The sequence below is a fragment of the Chiloscyllium plagiosum genome, unplaced genomic scaffold (genome assembly GCF_037043375.1).
Source record: "Chiloscyllium plagiosum isolate Xiang-an unplaced genomic scaffold, Cpla_swu_hap1 HiC_scaffold_7, whole genome shotgun sequence".
Taxonomy (NCBI): Eukaryota; Metazoa; Chordata; class Chondrichthyes; order Orectolobiformes; family Hemiscylliidae; genus Chiloscyllium; species Chiloscyllium plagiosum.
Genome location: NW_028270145.1, coordinates 13,853,944 through 13,874,307, shown reverse-complemented (window position 1 = coordinate 13,874,307; position 20,364 = coordinate 13,853,944). Strand labels below are relative to the sequence as shown.

Below are 20,364 nucleotides of genomic sequence, written 5' to 3'. Positions count from 1 at the left end.
GCAGATGTTCGCGGGTAAAGTATATTCCTGTTAGGGTGAAAGGAAAGGCTGGTAGGAATAGGGAATGCTGGATAACTAGAGATGTTGAGGGTTTGGTTAAGAAAAAGAAGTAAGCATATATCAGGTATAGACAGGATAGATCAACCGAATCCTTAGAAGGGTATAAAGGCAGTAGGAGTATACTTGAGAGGGAAATCTGGAGGGCAAAAATGAGACATGAGATAGCTTTAGCAAATAGGGTTAAGGAGAATCTAAAGGATTTTTATAAATACATTAAGGAAAAAAGGGTAACTAGGGTGAGAATAGGGCCCCTCAAAGCAGGGCCCCCCCATCTGCATCCTCACTTTCTCCCCTCAAAGATCAGCAAGGCAGCCTTTGTGTGCAGCCACAGGAGATGGGGCAGATACTAAACAAGTATTTTGCATCAGTATTTACTGTGGATAAGGACATGGCAGATATGGAACGTAGGGAAACAGATGGTGACATCTTGCAAAATGTCCATATTACAGAGGAGGAAGTGCTGGATGCCGTGAAATGCATAAAAGTGAATAAATCCCCAGAACCTGATCAGGTGTGCCCTGGAACTCTGTGGGAATCTAGAGAAGTGATTGCTGGGCTCTTTGTTGAGATAGTTGTATTATCGATAGTCACAGGTGAAGTGCCGGGAGACTGGAGGTTTAAGAAAGGTGCTAAGGACAAGCCAGGGAACTATAGACTGGGGAGCCTGACATCGGTGGTGGGCAAGTTGTTCGAGAAAATCCTGAGGGACAGGGTGTAAATGTATTTGGAAAGGCAAGGACTGATTAGGGATAGTCAACATGTGGGAAATAATGTCTCACAAACCTGACTGAGTTTTTTGAAGAAGTAACAGAGAGGATTGATGAGGGATGAGCGATAGACATGATCTATATGGACTTCAGTAAGGCGTTTGACAAAATTCCCCATGGGAGACTGGTTAGCAAGGTTAGATCTCATGGAATACAAGGAAAACTAGCCATTTGGATACAGAACTGGATCAAAGGTAGAAGACAGAGGTTGGTGGTAGAGGGTTGTTTTTCAGACTGGAGGCCTGTGACCAGTGGAGTGCCACAAGGATCAGTGCTGGGTTCAATGCTTTTCATCATGTATAAAAATGATTTGGATGTGAGCATAAGAGATATAGTTAGTAAGTTTGCAGATGACACCAAAATTGGAGGTGTAGTGGACAGCGAAGAAGGTTACCTCAGATCTTGATCAGATGGGCCAATGGGCTGAGAAGTAGCAGATGGAGTTTAATTCAGATAAATGCGAGGTGCTGCATTTTGGGAAAGCAAATCTTAGCTGGACTTATACACTTAATGGCAAGGTCCTAGGGAGTGTTGCTGAACAAAGAGACCTTGGAGTACAGGTTCATAACTCCTTGAAAGTGGAGTCACAGGTAGATAGGATAGTGAAGAAGTTGTTTGGTATGCTTTCTTTTATTGGTCAGAGTATTGAGTACAGGAGTTGGGAGGTCATATTGCGGCTGTACAGGATGTTGATTCGGTCACTTTTGGAATATTGCATGCAATTCTGGTCTCCTTCCTATCGGAAGGATATTGTGAAACTTGCAAGGGTTCAGAAAATATTTACAAGGATGTTGCTAGGGTTGGAGGATTTGAGCTACAAGGAGAAGTTGAATAGGCTGGGGCTGTTTCCCCTGGAATGTCAGAGGCTGAGGGGTGACCTTGTAGAGGTTTATAAAATCATGAGGGGCATGGATAGGATAAATAGACAAAGTATTTTCCCTGGGGTGGTGGAGTCCAGAACCAGAGGGCATAGGTTTAGGGTGAAAGGGGAAAGACATAAGAGAGACCTAATGGGCAACGTTTTCACATAGAGGATGATGCATGTATGGAATGAACTGCCAGAGGAAGTGGTGGAGGCTGGTACAATTGCAACATTTAAAAAGAATTTGGATGGGTATATGAATAGGAAGGGTTTGGAGGGATATGGGCCGGGTGCTCACAAGTGGGACTAGATTGGGTTGGAATATCTGGTCGGCATGGATAAGTTGGACCGAAGGGTCTGTTTCCGTGCTGTACATCTCTATGACCTGGGCTCAACCCACTGGCAGATGTTGATTATTGCAGTCAGTTCTGACCTCACTGACCAACTTCTGCCACTAGATGGAGTCTGGTCAATTAAAATTACATGAGGTAAATTTGATATGAATGTAATTTTATCGCAGTAACATATTTATTTAGTATTTTTAAACTGACTTTGCTTTAAAGGTTATTTTAGTTATAAATGTAGGCATTTAGGAATGTACAGCTTAATATTTTCATGATTTGGAGGTGCTGGTGTTGGACAGGGGCGTACACAGTTAAAAATCACACAACACCAGGTTATAGTCCAACAGGTTTATTTGGAAGCACTAGCTTTCGGAGCACTGCTCCTTCATCAGGTTGTGGAGTATAAGATCGTAAGACAAAGAATTTATAGCAAAGGTTTACAGTGTGATGCAACTGAAATAATACATTGAAAAAAAAACCTGGATTGTTTGTTAAGTCTCATCTTTTAGAATGACTGTTTTGGTTTCAATTCTTTCCTATGTAAATCCCAGAACATTTAAAAATTTACATTCTGAAGTGAACTTTAACGATAGGTGCCATGTCAGCTAAGATAATGCATTGAAGGTGTGAAGTTAATCCTTTTTTTTAGAAATAGAATCAGTCTGAACATTGGGGCACAGACAGACAGACTTTAACCTCACACCTTCAATGCATTATCTGAGCTGACATGGCACCTATCATTAAAGTTCACTTCAGAATGTAAATTTTTAAATGTTCTGGGATTTACATAGGAAAGAATTGAAACCAAAACAGTCATTCTAAAAGATGAGACTTAACAAACAATCCAGGTTTTTTTTTCAATGTATTATTTCAGTTGCATCACACTGTAAACCTTTGCTATAAATTCTTTGTCTTACGATCTTATACTCCACAACCTGATGAAGGAGCAGTGCTCCGAAAGCTAGTGTTTCCAAATAAACCTGGTGGACTCTAATCTGGTTTTGTGTGATTTTTAACTTAATATTTGTGCTTCTTTTATACTTAGCAATTTACCTTTCATTTTTCCCAAGCAAGAAATGTCCATGGGAACCTAGCTCTGTCATGACTTCACTTAAAGTCATGATTTTCAAGAATACAACAAAACTGTTCTGATGAAGGGTCATGGACCTGCCAAGTATTCATTCTGCTTTCTGCCATATCTGTTGGGTTTCTCCAGCAATTTCTGTTTTTGTTTCAGATTTCCAGCATCCGAATTTCTGGGTTTTAATTGAGGATTTGCTGTACTTAATAAAGGCTATTGATATTCACTGGCATTTGTGTGGGCCACCTTCCGTCAACAACCCAGACAAGATTTTACCACGGGTTGTACGCCACTTGTCATTGGAACATAGGAAGAGCTGTCGGCTGTTCAGTCCCTTGAGCCTGTTGCGCCTTTAGAACTTAGAATCCCTACAGTGTGGAAACAGGCCTTCGGCTCAGCAAGTCCACACCGATCCTCCAAAGGGTTACCCCAGCCAGACCCATTCCCTTATTTTTCAACATTTCCCCTGACTAGTGCACCTAACACTATGGGCAATTTAGCATGGCCAATCCACCTAACCTGCACATCTTTGGATTGTGGGAGGAAACCGGAGCACCCTGAGGAAAAAAACACACACACACACACAATGTGCAAACTCCACCCAGAGAGAGACTGGAATTGAACTGGGTCCTGAGCACTGAGAAGCTGCAGTGCTAACCACCGAGCCACCATGCTGCCTCTTTCAAAGAGATCACAGCTGACTGTGATCAGCTTACTCCATATGAGTACCTCTGGCCAATATCCTTTAATATCTTTGTTTATCTATCTCAAATTTAAACCTAACAATTGATCTAGTATTCACAACTGCTTGTGGAAGAGAGTTCCAAATATGAACTACCCTTTCTGTGTAGTAGTGCTTCCTCTCATCTCTCCTGAATGGTTTGACCTTAATTCTCAGAAAATGGCCCCTAGTTCTAGAATCCTCAACCAGTGGAAATCGTTTAGCTTTATCCACCCTGTATTTTCTGTTAATATCTTTACGACTTTGATCAGAACTCCCCTTTACTGTCTAACTTCTAGTAAAAAAACAGGTTTATTTTGAATGATCTCTCCTCATAACTTAACCTCTGATGTCCAGTTATCATTCTTTTGAACGTATATTGTAATCCCTCCAAGGCCAATAGATCATTCCTAAGGTGTGGTACCCAGGTCTACTCAAAGTACTCTCATCAGGATCTAACCAGCGTTTTGTATAGCTGTGCAGCATAACTTCTGCATCCTTGTACTCCAATCTTCTAGATATAAAGGACAACATTCCATTAGCTTTCTTCATTATTTTCTGCACACATTTGTGACATTTTAAATATGCCAATGCCCTGCAAAATCGAGGGAAGTGTTAGAGTGCTGTGCAATCCATTTGTGTGATGTGGCAGTCATGGTTGAATAATTCAGTTTGTATAATCTTAGAGATGTAGGTATGGGGTTAGCTGCAATGCTAACTGTGTGGGAGTAACGTGAATGTCAGGCGTGAGTCCTGATTAATGGAGGGAGTGATAGGAGTGTGGTCATTTGAACAGTAGTTAAGGCAGTTGGTAAATTAAGGGAATAGAAGATGCATGCACAGATCTCTTGACTCCTGAGACCAGTGAACATCTTCCTGCCACTGCATTCAGATCCTTGGTGTTCCAGTCCTAATGTTGATCTTCATGGAATCTGCTACCATTGTGGCTCGATGAATGTACTAAAAAAACTCCAACACTTTTCACCTCCCTCACCCAGAACCAAAGCACAAAGTCAAAAGGCCATGGAGCTCACACTCTCACATGTTGTGCCATTGTGGGGTCCTTTCCAGGTCAGACTCACTTCATTTCCAGGTCAAATTGCCTGCATCGGCTCCAGCTACACAGCACATCACCAATCTTTAGAGGGTATTGACTAACTGGGAAGGGGGGCACACCAGTTTGAAGTGACATTTGCAGCTCTCAATATTGGCCCCCTTCTCAGGCAGTTGTAAGTGATTGGATGCGAAAATCATTTGAAGCAGTAGCCTGAATGAAGTTGATATATATCCTGCTCTGCAGTCAACAGGCATGGCTAATTGTGCCTTGTGATCCGCAAGTCTATTTTCAGGGGGTGGCTGAATTTAGACCCTTTGATTCCAGATAAACCATGGAAACGTTGAAAGTCAGTTATTTATTTAGTTTCTAACCAGACGTTTCCCATAGAAACAGATTAGCACTACTGCCTCATAGCACTAGGGTCCGGGGGCTGATTCCAAACTCAGCTGACTGTCTGTGTGGAGTTTGCACATTCTCCCCATGTCTACATGGGTTTCCTCTGGGTGCTCCAGTTTCCTCCTGCAGTCCAAAGTTGGGCAGGTTCGGTGGGTGTGCCTTGGTAAGAGCCCCATTGGGTTTACAAGGATTGGGTGAGGTGTGGGTCTGGTGGGATACTCTTCATAGGGCCTGTGCAGACTCAATGGGCCAAATGGCCTCTTTCTGTACTGCAGGGATTCTAGGATTATAAAAGGACATACCATGAAGACATTATCAAATTCAACTAAACGGCATCCAGAAGAGATTCTTACCAGATTCTCAGCACTGTGCAATTCATGTGTAGTGGATGCACATCGTGTGATCAGAGGCTTGAACATGCAGCTCACAATTATTGCTTCCATACTTCGTGCAGCTGATTTACTATCCCCAGTGGTAAAATTATTTCCAAATCCAGCCTTGTCTAAATATATGGAAAATACAAATCAATATTATACTTACTAAGGTGCATGTTCACATCCTTGTGTTCTCTTTAACCAATTCTTTGTTCAACCACCTTTAACCCTCATAGATTGCTCTCATTCATTTTCACTGCTCTGCAAATTGCTTATATATTATGAGCCTACACATTAATTCATATGATATTTTGCAAGTAATAGTTGCTACTTGCATGAAGTTCCTACTACGTGTGTATAGTCAACCTTTAAATGTAATTTTTTACATAACCGTTGTTGAATTGCATTTGCTACTAATTGAAACTATATCTTAACCATTGAAGTTTCACTTCCATCTTTTTAACACATACTTAATTTTTAACAAATAAAAATTAGGATGAGGAGCACAGTAGTGGTTTGGGCAAAATCAAGTACAGCATTTCAGGAAGGAGCAGCAGGAAATAAAACAGTAAATAAAAAGGTAAGTTTAAAGAAATGATATCTGAGTGCATTCACAACATTGTTTTAGGTCAGGGACGCAGAATCAGGGTTAAAAAAGTCATGACCTTGTACTGTGCGGCAAACAGTGAGAGAAAGGAGGGCCTTTACAAAGAGAGAGAGAGAGAGATAGGGATAGACAGAAGGAGGGAGGGAGAGAGAGAGAGAGAGAGACAGAGACAGAGACAGAGAGACAGATAGGAGGGAAGGCACTTCCAACTTGAGACACACTATCACCAACTATGGAAACTTTACAAGAATACTTTTTTAGAACAATATTTCAAGGCAGAAGGTAGGAAAAAAGCTATTTTAGAACTGGTGTTATATAATGACAGAGGTAATAATGAATCTTGTAAGGAAAGAATCCTCTGTGCAAAAGTGATCATAATATTATGAATCTAATTCTAATGTGCATATGGCTCAAGTGTGAAACTACAGACTTAAGTTTAAAAAAATAATTTTGCAGAAAGAAATGAGCTGCCTGTGGGAGATTAAATCAGGAGCTTAGATTAAAAGATTTAAGCAGATAAGAAATGCAAACAATTTAATGAAAGTATTTATAATTCTCAATAGACATGCTAGACATGCATTATTTCTGAAGGAATAAACCTCCACAAGAAATGTGATCCAACTGGGGCTAACCACAGTATCAGATTCCAGCATTGCCAAAACGGTTAGAAAACCCAAGGATTGGAAGGACTTTTGAAAATAGCAAGTAATGGCCAATACATTAGCAGAAAGAGAGAAAATAGAATGAGAGTAGACTAGCAAAAATATAAAAATAATATAACATATCTTAAGAACTTCTGCAAGTCTGTAAGAAGAATTTATTGCTCCATCATTCAATATGACCATAGCTGAGTTTTGACATCAGCACCACTTTCCTGTCCTATCCCTTGATTCCCTTAGTCTCCCGAAGTCTAATGATTTTGGTTTTAAATCCATCCAATGGCTGAATATCCACAAAATTTTTGTTCTCTATTGAAACTGGTAGCAATATCTGCAGTTCCCTGACAGATAAAGCCCCTTTTTAACAGCTTTTTAGAATAAAGTGAACATCTCGTATTTTGAATGGAAAAACGTAAACTAGGAAAATCATTTTTGAAAAACAAGACACCTTAAATTTCAATTTTCCCAATGCAAACAGCTAAATAAACCACATTTATTGAATTCAACTTCAAGAAGTTCTTAAAGCCAAAACAACTTTGAACAACTTCAACACAGCATCTCTGAACAAGGCTTTGCAATCATCAGCCAACCCATGCAACTTTTTTTGTGTTACGTTCACCTCCTTTACGCATGAAGAAAGGAATAAGTAAGATGTACTTACCTGTGGTAGGCCTCCCGATTGGAGCCACCAATTTTCCTGTTTCAAAGAGGCTGGGGCGCCTAAAGTGGACGTTGCAACCCCCAGCTGATCGGATCTGAATACCTAGTGCTATTAAAGATAAATTTTTGGAAAATAAATGGCTGTTAAAGAAACTAAAAAATGAACATGAGGAGAGGACATCCACATCTTGGGGATTTCTCAAAAAATATTCCAGTGAGATTTTTAACAACAGACAGGAAGCTTTAGATCCTTCATGCAAACTGTTGAGTTTTATGGAAGGTTAGGACCACTTGGTTTGGCATTACATGTGAGTTCACGCTCTCTTTAACAGGAAAAATGGTAGCTGCAATTTTTAGGAAGAAAACATTATTTAATCAGTCTTTCGGATATGGAGATTGATTTAAAATTCAGCGGGAAGGGGTGCAGAAGAATTGTGGTTTCAAGTGTCAATCTCCAAGTTTACAGAATCTATCCTCACATTTCTCTTTTAGTCTTCCAAAATGCAGTGGGTTAGTGACATACTGGGTGTTTTTGTTTTGTGAATCCTCACACAATGATTTTCCCATGTCAATGATGCTAACAGGTAAAAATACATGGAAAGCTGGGTACTTTTCAACTTTAGAGGGGTGAATTAATGGACAACTCACCCTGTACTACTCATATGGATGTGCTACCAATCAAGTATAGAGCATGGAGAACTTGGAGAGGAAAAAAAAACAATGAAATGGGAAAGAAGTACTGATTTTACTGTGTTGTAATACAATCCAACTGAAAGTCAGATAGATACAAGTAGCTATCTTGTAAATATTTGTATATAATCAAGATCTACTGATTATATACTTGATGACTGCCAGATAAGAAACATTCAATAGGAAAAAGTTGCTGTACTTACTGTCAGTAACTGGTTCCATGCAAAACCCTAGCAACGCATGCAAGAAGTCCACTACATTGTTCAAGGAATCCTTGTTCACATATTCCCGCAGAGTTTGACGAAACTGTACTTTGCTAAGTTTGTACAATTTAGTAAGACAGTTCTGTGCCTAAAATAATCAATACATTTTAAAAATAAACAATGCTTAGTATTAGCTAATAGTATTGTTGAACAAATTGTATAAAATTTTTGCTAGCATCAGCTATGTTTCAGTGAAAAATTAACAAAGCAACAATATTTCAGTCAGGTCGGTCCAAAGAGAGAAACAGAGACAATGTTTTAGGTCAATGGCCTTCCATCAGTTCTGGTGAAGGGGATTGACCGGAATCATTGGGCAGAATTTCATTGGAGTGTTCGGGATCTCGGTTGCCAGCTGGAGAACCAGAGAGAGACTTGCGTTGTCACTTACAGGGAATGTCAGCCAAACCACATGCCAACCAGACACTAGCAAAACCAGAAATGGACCTTTGCCGGGAATTCCGGCTCTGGAGCGGAAATCTCACCCATCGAGAGCTGCTGGCCAATCAGAGGCTGGACATTATAGCACTAAGTGGAGCCAGCAAGGCTGCCTAGTAAAATCCCTGTAGACCCAGGGCTGGAGAGGACACAGCACAAAGTGATTTCGGGGTGAGCTTCTCAGGTTGGAGGTAGTATAGGCCAGAGCTGTGGCTCCCAAGAGGCAACCCCTGCCTGGTGTCCAGTTTCTCAATTAAGTACTAACTGTGTTTGATTGAGATTCGCACCCCCACCTCAGGGTGATAGGCTATCCGTAGAGCAGCAGGCAAGCATCCTACACGTAGCTTGTAGCTAGGTAAATCTTATGACAATGTGGTGAGGCCCTGAAGTAGATCTCAACTGGCAGCAGGACAGGACGGTTGACCATGGCACTTCATTCTGGCAGAGGGGAGACAGGTGGCGATATTCAGACATGGTATCATCCAGGTTAATTCAATACCGTTCCTGCCTCCAATAGTCCCATCTCCAGGAGTAGAAGATTCTGAGCATTAACTCTGTCTCTCACCATGGATGCTACCCGACCTGCTGAGCTTTGCCAGCAATTTTTGCCCTGATTTCAAATTTTCAGCATCTGCCGCATTTTGCCCTTCTATTTCATACTATGGTTTGGGTTAAGTCAACCGATTGTAAGGCAAAACACTTGGTACAGTACAGCCACCAGATTGTAATTTTATACCATTCAAGATGCATTGTCTTAATTTTCAGTTCAAACTTGGCAGTGGATCACCTTTCATTAAGATCAGTGATGTTTAAGACATGGTATGCCCTTTAAGATGCTAATTATTTGAACTGAAAAATCTCCAATTTAGAGAGGCCAGAATATGACTGAATTCTAACTTAGTGAGAATGGGGGGAAATGTAGCCTGTACCATGGGACGTTTATCCTGGGGCAAATTGAACAATTAGCAGTCATAAAAAAAGATTAAGATGTCTTTGCTCGCTAAAGGTGTCTCAGCACTTCCTGCATGTCATTTCGTTTTCACCTTTACAACATTTCTAATGATCATGTCCCTCTTTATGAATGGAAGCCACTTACTTGAAGGCGGAGGCGATCTCCTGACAGCCCACGGTGGCCCTCACCACAACCATATGCGCATCCCAGTGACTTCACTATTTTGATCAGCATTGTTAAAGTAAGTTTATGAATGTTGCCCGCGGTATCTTCATCCTGTTGAATCATAAATGCATTTTAAATATAAAGGCAAGAGACCAGTTGTAAAGGTTCGCAAAAAAAAAGGCGGGACAGAGGAATGGCCTTCTCCTCATTGCTACCTTTTACATCTGGGAAGGGAAAGCACAGGGGCCACACAGTAACAGAAATTTTGTAATCTCGGACAAAAATTTGCCCATCCCCAGCGGAAGCGGCTCTGGAGAGAAAATCTGTCCCATTAGCAAGCAAGTACTGGGAGAGATGGTCCATGGGTGTTATTTTCAACTGGCCATCAATCCCAGCTCCCTGTTAAGGGCCTCACCCCACCATCACTCTGGCTCCCCAGAGGACAGGAAAAGGTGGCTTGTTTCTTTACTGGAAGACCACGATGATTTGCCTGACCAGTGAGGAGCAGTGACCAACTGTGCTAGTTGACCCCAAATCCTCTCACCTCAGGACCCCCACCCTGCAAGCAGCAAAAGGAAGTTCTATCTTTTCACAGCTGGACCTCTCAAGTAGGCCATGACCAGTAAACTTTAGGATGCAGAGGCTGGCCAATGTCAAGTCCTGTGGTGGGATGGGATACTTGCCCTCACTTGTCTTTGAGTTATCTCACTGGTATGACTCTGGTCTATCCATCTCGCATTTCCCCTCGCACTTGGAACAATTGGACCACAAGTAAAAATGCCGGATTTTCTGAATAATTTAGTATTACTTCATTATAAGAGTGAAAACAATTCAAACAATTTTAGACGCTTGAGACTTCTCCTTTTCCCCACTCCCTCTTTGAGGTAACGCCTTACTTGATGATATGGTTCTTCAGCTGCCTCATGCCAATGGTTTTTTTTTTAACATTTATGCAATTTAAGGAATTTAACCACATGCAGTTTGAAATAAAATGCTCAAAGTTTTTGCAAAATCTGTATCACAGAGTTATGAAGTAGAAGCAATACAAAACATTGGGGCAGGTCATTTGCCACTTTATCCTTTTAATTAAATAGCACAGAGCAACTCCATCAGTGGATCACTACTTTACAAGATGAAAGGTGTGTGAGCTTCAATAATTCTTTGAGAAATGCCATTGGGAGCTCTTTGCCTCTGGTAGGGTCACCCATGGTGGCAAGGATAGCTGGAGGACTGTGTTACAAAATGCACACAATGGCAGAATAAATGAAGGGAGACTGTGTGACTTCCCAACTGTGGAAAGTCAAAGAAAGCTGTGTCAGAAAATTGATAGTTGTCTTTATAGGATTGGTACTGCATGGCTGCTTCACAACCTATTATTATCACAGCATGGGACTGCCAGTAAATTCACAATTTGATTGACAGCTTCAAGTGAGTATGAAGAGTTTAGCTGTCATGAATGATTAGGTTACCCACAGTGTGGAAACAGGCCCTTTGGCCCAACCGACCCTCTGAAAAGTAACCCACCCCTCCCTCTGACTAATGCTCCTAACAAATATGGACAATTTAGCAAGGCCAATTCACCTGATCTGCACATCTTTGGACTGTGGGAGGAAACCGGAGCACCTGGAGGAAACCTACGCAGGCACGGGGAGAATGTGCAAGCTCCACACAGACAGGCTGGAATCAAACCTGGGACTCTGAAGCTGTGAGGCAGCAGTGCTAACCACTGAGCCACCGTGAAGCTATGAGCTACAAATGTTGGTCTTCATGAGGAATTCATCACTTACATTAGAAATTTGCTTTCAGAAGAAATTAAGCAGTTGAACAAACTTAAATGTTATCAGTGAGTCTTTCTTCCTAAGTAGCGAAGTTTGCAATAGACACTGGGACACTAGCTTATTTCATTTTACCATGATTCTGAGGATTCCCCATGTTGGATACTGGGTAATTTGGTGTGAAGGGTGTCAGAACATAATGTGAGTGGGAGGGAGAGGTGGAGAGACACGTACTGGCATGAGGTTATAGGGAAGCAGAGGGTGGGTGGAGGGAAATAGGTTGGCTTGAGTTGGTATGAAGTTCGCATAGAGGCTATAAAAGGCCATTGGGTAGGTAGGATGCATACATTGGCACAAAGTGTGTGAGTGATGATTAGTGCATGTATAGAAGGGCATCATTTGGTATGAGGAGAAAGTGAGGTCTGCAGATGCTGGAGATCAAAGTTGAAACTTTATTGCTGGAACAGCACAGCAGGTCAGGCAGCATCCAGGGAACAGGAAGGGCCTGTGCCCGACGTTTCGGGCACAGGCCCTTCCTGAAGAAGGGCCTGTGCCCGAAACGTCGAATCTCCTGTTCCCTGGATGCTGCCTGACCTGCTGTGCTGTTCCAGCAATAAAGTTTCAACATCATTTGGTATGAAACATGCACGGCCCAGGGGTTGGATAAATGGTCATTAGTTGGTATCAATTGGGCATGGGCAATTGAATGGGCTGTGGGGGAGATGGAGTGAGGCCAAGAGAGCAACTTTTTATTTTATTAATTTTATTGTAACTTGGACTATACCTCTAGGCACCATGATGCATCCTGTAAATAGGTTGCCTTAGCACTGGCAGCTGGCGTAAATGCCTTACAAGTTGGTACCTGCCTCATCACTGTATGAAGATCCAAAGATTTGGGCAACTTTCTTCTGAGGTGACAGCAAGACTTCAACTCCTATGTAGGTTGTAAGAATAAGTACTACCCTTGAAAATCAAATGTTCCTGTGAGCCATGGTTCCTGTACTGCTAGATGTGTGGGCACATCCTTTCTATGAAGAAGGCAACAAGTCTAAAATATTGAATGCAAGGTATTTTGCATAAGGGAAAAGATGAAATTTTGAGGCACTTTTTCTTGAGAAGTACAATATGGAGCAGATTGTAGATGCATTATGAAAAGAATTGTATTTATGAATCACGGTGGCTCAGTGGTTAGCACTGCTGCCTCACAGCACCAGGGACCCGGATTCTATTCCAGCCTTAGGCAACTGTCAGAGTGGAATTTGCCTATTCTCCAGTATCTGTGTAGGTTTCCTCCGGGTGCTCTGGTTTCCTCCCACAATCACAAAGATGTGCAGGTCAGGTGAGTTGGCCATGCTAAATTGCCCATAGTGTTAGGTGCATTCGTCAGAGGGAAATGAGTCTGGGTGGGTTACTCTTCGGAGGGTTGGTGTGGACTTGTTGGGCCGAAGGACCTGTTTCCACACTGCAGAGAAATCTAATCTAAACAGGTAAATGTTATTAGATGCCCTCATGTTTTTGAAGTTGCTTAGTGAGAGCAAGAAAGAGAGAGAGAGAGACTTGTAACATCTCCTTCAAGATGCTTAAACTTAAATTGTTCACTCAATTGATACTTGTCATTATTAATATTCTGAATTACAAGAAGGGCAATCTTTATAGCATGGAAAAGAAGACATTACTTTTTTCTGTGACAAGATGACATATTTTGGGTTGCTTTATCATAGTTTTTGTTTAATTCTGGTTTTAATAAATAGTAGGTCATTTGATCCCAAATTTAGAAGAAAAATTATGTAAACACAACACAGGAATTTTACCAGTGTTTGAGAAATTAACTTGATGGTGCTGCTTTAATTAACCTACACATTGAACAGTCTCATTTCTGTAAAATAAGCTCTGTAAACAGAAATAACGTTCTGAACAACATATTTTATTCTTCACTTTGCATATACCTCCTCCGTGTGCAAAAATACCTACAAACCAAACCAAGACACTCTGTAATTTTATTGCAAGCCCAAAACAATGATACTGCAATCCTCAGTTGCCATTCTTTTTTTAAAAAAAAAGAAATGTAACTACAAACTTGACAATTAAAAGTACCTAATCCTGGGCTGATTTGCTGAAAAAACTGCATTATATTTCAGATACTTTGCAACCTTTGTAAGCTAAACAACAACAAACCTCCTCCTGGTTTTTGCTCTTTTTGTCTCCATCATCTCCACCACCACCTCCACCTCCTCCGCCACTGTCTCCACCTCCACTTGCACTTCCATTTCCATCCTCTGGTGGCGCTCCAAATGCCCCGGATGATCCTGCTGGTGCTGCTCGCTGGCTGACTGCTTCTTTCCGCCATTTCTCATCGGCGTTATTCTCCTTATTTTCTTCAGTTTTGTAAGTTTTATCTCCTGAAGGAACCACTTCCAGCTGCAGTAGGCAGTCAATGATATTTAGCCCCACATCACATATACGAGAACTGATCTCGTGGTTAAGTACCACAAACAACGCTTTAAGAATGACCTGAAATTTAAAAGAAAAGGTCACTTAGCAATGCAATAATAAGCACTGTCACAATACACTGGGTTAAGCAAATTTCATTTTTCAAAAATAAAATGCTCAACAGAGCTGTTGATCATAATCCTTTGACCAAGCTCAATAAATATATTTGGCCCCATCAAGATATTTCTACACTAAAAATGAAGGAAAACAACACAGCAAAGCAGAAATTTTATCTTTTGGATGCTTCTATTAATTGTACACCTAGATGCCCAAGGAATCAGTCCAAACCAGTGCAGAAAAATCAAGAAATTTAAAATCACCTGTGTTTGTGTTTCCGCTGGGTTACGTTTCAGTTTGCCTGGATCTGACAAAGCTCACAAAACTCATCACTTCTGCAATTTGGGAATTAGGAGACTATATTCAGCTCAAAATGTTCTTCAAATTATACTCATTATTTTGGGCACAGAGACATAAGTAGACACATTTCAAAAAGCTTTGCACACCAATAATTATTATCTGGGATTTTGCAGTCAAGGTTGAAGTGAGCTCAAACTGAGACACTAACCAATCTCTATGATGACAACTTTAACTTTTGTAATGTATAATTGCTTGAAACATAATTTAAAAGACTTTCTATTGTGAATCTTCAGTGGTGACATTTAAACTCTGCAAGCTGCCAATCACATTCAGGGATGGGATCCACAGTGTAATCCATGACAAGATAGTGAAGGACAGATTGGAACATCCAGAATTTCTTGCACAGAATCCTGAAGAGTGGTCAGATTCAGAGGGATAAAAATGGGAATGGTTACAGATTGCTACCAAATAAAGCCCTACAAATTCTAGGCCCTCACACCTACTGAGAAACTGATTACTTACCATACATCAATGCAGTAAGAGAATGGGTTGAGAAACTTATCAGCCATAATTGAACGGCAGGGAGAGATTAAAAAAAAACTGCAGATGCTGGAATCCAAGTTAGTAAAGCTGGAGGCTGAGAGAACACAGCAAGCCAGGCACTATCAGAAGGTGGAGAAATCGACACTTCTGGTGGATCCCTTCTTCAGGACCAGGTCCCAGCCTCCTGCTTTTCATGATTGAATGGTGGAGCAGACTCAATGGGTTGAATAGCCTAACTTCTGCTCCTATGTCATATGGTCTAACATTTTCATGGTCCAGAGTAGTTTTTTTTTAATCTAAAAGTCATTTTCTGTGACTTCAAATCAGTTTAGTAACAAGTTAAGGAACACACTTTCAAACCAAATTCAATCACCTTGAAGGCCTGCCTACAATAAAGCATGTCTCCTGCCGGACTGTAATCTGTTCCCTATGAGGAGTGACACTGGAGGCCATTGGAAGGCAAAGTGAGCATCTTAATTAGGATGGTCAGCTGTCAAACCTTATAAAGCACAGGGTCGGTGGGAAACTGAAGACAGGGAAAGGGAAGGGAGGAGGTGGGGAGCTCTGTCAGGAGGGTGAGGGGGTTCCACATGAGTCAAAGAAGTCATAGAATCTCTACTGTATGGAAACAGGCCCTTCGGCCCAACAAGTCCACAATGACCTGCTGAAGAGTAACCCACCCAGACCCATCCCCCTATCCTATATTTTCCCCTAGCTAATGCCCCTAACCTACACATCCTTGAATATTATGGGCAATAAAAATGGCAAATTCACCTGACCTGCACATCTTTAGATTGTGGGAGGAGACCAGAGCACCTGGAGGAAACCCACACAGACATGGGGAGAATATGCAAACTCCACACAGACGGTCACCTGAGGCTGGAATCAAACCCGGGTCCCTGGTGCTGTGAGGCAGCAGTGCTAACCACTGAATCACTGTGCCACCTCCAAGGGATTTCTATGTCCTCCCAAGGGAGAGAAGGCAGCCTGATACTTAAAATTCAGCACAATACACCTGTTCTTGATGAAGCATGTAGACTATTTTGTCAGAGTTCAAATCTGTCTGATACATATGCATTAAAGCATTTAATGATCTAAACTACAATTTTTTAAATTTTATATGTAACTACAAAGCCAGCAGTCCGGATGCAATGATTGTACTGAGTCCATCCAAGTGGGCATCAAAATATGGGTTCCCTGATTGGGGCTGTTAATCTGGTCCAATCATGGAGCCCTGGCTGACAGAGAAGTGTCAGACATCCTGTTCAATCTGACAGCTGGCTCTGAGGGAGCTGGATCAGTCTCAAAGACTTTCCATGTGTAACTAAAGGGTGATTTGGTGAGCTAATATTGGCCTCTGTGGAGTTATTTCAGTGGCAATGAGCATAAAGCTTGCTCTTGAAGAAATTTGCTTGCAACACTTTGAGTGGGTAAAGTTAAAAATCATACAACACCAGGTTATAGTCCAACAGGTTTATTTGGAATCACTCGCTTTCGAAGCGCTGCTTCTTTATCAGGTGGCTGTGATGTAAGACCAAAAGACACAGAATTTATAGCAAATGATTACAGTTATACAATGACACATTGAACAAACCTAGATTGTTAAGTCTTTCATCTTTTAGAATGGATTTGCTGGCTTTGGGTTCTTTAATATGTAAATCCCAGAACTTTTTTTAAGTCACATTCTCAAGATAATTTAAGATTTTATAATAAAAGGTGACATCTCAGCTCAGTCAATGCCTTAAAGGTGTGAATCAGACCAATCTTGAGTCAGACTGGTTCTATTTCCAATGAAATAAAATTTTTTATTTTGCTCAAAAAATGCAGAAACTGCAAGCAGGCAGTGAATCCATATAATATTTGTAAATTCCATTAAGGAAATAGAACCAGTCTGACTAAGATTGGACTGACTCATACCTTTAAGGCATTGGCTGAGCTGAGATGTCACCTTTTATTATAAAACTTTAGATTATCTTGAGAATGTGACTTAAAAGAAGTTCTGGGATTTACATATTAAAGAACTGAAACCAGCAAATTCATTTTAAAAGATGAAAGACTTAACAATCTCGCTTTGTTCAATGTATCATTGTATCACTGTAATCATTTGCTATAAATTCTGTGTCTAATGCTCTTGCTTCACAACTTCCTGATGAAGAAGCAGAGCTTTGAAAGCTAGTGCTTCCAAATAGACTTATTGGACTATAACCTGGTGTTGTGTGCTTTTTAACTTTGACCACCCCAGTCCAACACCGGCTCCTCCACATTTTGAGTAGGGTAAGCATTTCTGGCATTATGCCTTTATTTGGGAAGCTTGATTCGTTTGATCCTGCCGTTAAAGACTGGGCCCAGTATGTGGAAAGAATGCAATATTTCTTCCAGGCAAATAACATTGGGGCAGATGAAAAGCAATGAGCAATTCTGCTGACAGCTCGTGGACCCATAGCTTTTTAAGCTATTAGGAGCCTAATGTTTTTCTGAATCACCATATACTAAAACCCGTCAAGAGCTGAACAGATTTAGTTAAGGAATATTATAACCCCACATCTCCTCTAATTCGGAGATGCCATTGGTTTTAGGGCGGTACGGTGGCACAGTGGTTAGCACTGCTGCCTCACAGCGCCAGAGACCCGGGTTCAATTCCTGCCTCGGGCAACTGTCTGTTTGGAGTTTGCACGTTCTCCCCGTGTTTGCTCCGGTTTCCTCCCCCAGTCCAAATATGTGCAGGTTAGGTGAATTGGCTGTGCTGAAGGGGTAAATGTAGGGGAATGGGTCTGGGTGGGTTACTCTTCGGAGGGTTGGTGTGGACTTGTTGGGCCAAAGGGCCTGTTTCCACACTGTAAGTAATCTAATCTAAAAGTTATTCGACAACTAGTGGAATTCTTATCAGGATTTTTGATTTGTTTCAGATGACTGGCAGAAGGATTTGACTTTGGTTTAATCCTTAATGAGATGCTGACAGACTGTTTGGTACTTGGTGTAACCAAGCAAAAGTGCCTCATAGCTGAGACCCAACTGGACTTCAAACAGGCACTACAACTGGCTTTTATCACTGGAAAATGCAGCAAGTGGAGCATATAAGTTGCAGGATATTCCGATGGAAGTGGACACTTTCGGCAGTCCAGCTGAGCTTGGGAACACCACTTGAGTTCAGGCAATTGCACAGCCTCACTCAGGACGTATCCTGAACAGAGGGACTCTTGGGAAGCTGACAATGATACCCCAAAACAAAGCCAAGCCTCGGCCAAACGGTTAACATCTCCTGCAGGATTTGGCCCAGCAAACCATCGTAGGTGTTGCCGGTAAGCGGACTTGAGACAGCAAAAGCATTCCATTAGACCTAAGTTGAGTAAGAGAAGTCATTGTTCGGCATCCAGGGCCATATGCTGGTCAGAGACTAGGGACTGGATTTTCATGTTTGAGGTTGGGGGTTAGTAGCTGGGACTATTTCCAGCATTGCAATCCTATCTTTGCCACCAGACTCATGGGAGACAGATCTTCCAGGTTGTGAAGATGCTTGTAGCCAGGCTACGAAGAGAGGGCATTTTAATAATCTCTGTTCCCAAAAGCCTTGGCTTGGAGCTTCTAATTCACTAGCAACTTACATACATACTTTTAAAACTCCAGATCACTTTAAACACACTTCTCAAGCAGCACTCCCATTCTCATGCCCTTCATTCTCCATTCCTTCAAACTTTCATGTTACCATCAGCCCTCTCACCTTACCCATTATCCATCTTATGAACAGAATTCACCAGCTCTATTATAATACTTGGAAGTCATGGAATAGACCGTAAAACCCCTCAAGTAAACAACAGCCTCATCAGAGCAGCTGTAAAAAGGTAAAGCCACCACAGTCCTACGGGATATAACAGGACTGCTCTCTTATTAGAGGAAGGTGACTGGTATTGGTTTAACCTGAGGGTCACCACATCACAGGTGAGGGGAGAGGTTAAGAAGGACAATCCTCATGGTAGCCTTAGCCAGTGCAGGAATTGAACCCACATTGTTGGTGTCACTCTGCATTGAAAAACCAGCCGTCCACCCAACTGAACTATGTATAATCAACACATCAATACATTTGAAGGGGGAGTAATTGGATGGGGACTAGACAGTTGCAGAAAAAAATCTTCATAAACCACTCAAACTAAACCAACAGACCTCAAAACTGATATCTAAACTGAATACTTAAAAGCAATGGGAAAAGAAAGCAAAGCATTTGGCTCTCTTCCAGTAGTATGAATTGTGCCATGTATCTTCTAGATACACCTTTTAACTCTCCTTTGACTTTTGCACACAGGCTATTTGGCAGATATAACAAGCCGTCAAGCAGATTGCATAAGAAATGGTTACATCTTCCAATCACAGCACACTTAGACTTGCCTTAGTGAATAGATCAACCCATTTTACAGCATTTTATGTTGAAATGTGAAGGAAACTATAAACCTTAAACATTCTTTCCACCTCCAAACCAAGGATCAGGCCTCTGTACAGCTGGTGTAACAGTTCTCAGGCATTTAAGTCAAGCTTGCTACATGAAAATTAAAATAATCTTACCATGGGCCAGGCTATCAATGAGCCTACAGCACTGTCAGTTTCAATCTTCATAAAAACAAATTATTTCTAGGGGCCCTTTTTTTTACCTGCCTTTGTGAAAATGTTCAAGGATTCAGGGGGAGGAATGGAAGCAGGACCTTTTTTCATTCCACTTGACAGTCATTTTTCTTGGTGCCATTTCTATTTGGTCTGTCCTTGGGCATTCTACATCAAATGGTTAATCTCCCAACTCCCAAGAGCCTTTGCATCATCTACAAGGCACAAGCCAGAGGTATGAGGCTCCACTTGCTTGCATGGATGCAGCAGTACTCAAGAAACCTGATACATCCATGACAAAACATGATTAGCACCCAACTGGCTACATTAATCATTAATTCCCTGTGCCATAGGCGCTTTATGGTTGCAGTGTTTATGACTTAAGAGAGATATTGAGACATTCCTTCAACAGCATCTGCCAAGTCCTCGACCTAACCTACAGAGAAGAAAAAGTGAAGCAGGTATTTGGGACGCCACCAGGATTGGGCTCTCTTGCAAGACATATACCATTCCTGC

The 20,364-nt window shown here is 41.5% G+C and overlaps 1 protein-coding gene across 7 annotated transcripts in view; it reads right to left on the bottom strand.

Moving 5' to 3' along the window:
* The window catches only part of unc80 (unc-80 homolog (C. elegans)), a 338,459-nt gene that overhangs the window by 217,383 nt on the left and 100,712 nt on the right, over window positions 1-20,364 (bottom strand). For 5 of the 7 annotated variants that reach the window (XM_087988742.1, XM_087988738.1, XM_087988739.1 and 2 more), the window contains 5 exons: window positions 14,044-14,379; window positions 10,073-10,204; window positions 8,482-8,629; window positions 7,590-7,697; window positions 5,642-5,790 (listed from right to left, as the gene is read on the bottom strand). In XM_087988742.1, the coding sequence (XP_087844868.1) occupies window positions 5,642-5,790; window positions 7,590-7,697; window positions 8,482-8,629; window positions 10,073-10,204; window positions 14,044-14,379 (873 nt within the window). The remainder of the gene's footprint in view (window positions 1-5,641; window positions 5,791-7,589; window positions 7,698-8,481; window positions 8,630-10,072; window positions 10,205-14,043; window positions 14,380-20,364) is intronic. The other 2 variants (XM_087988740.1, XM_087988744.1) reach the window with 1 other exon arrangement.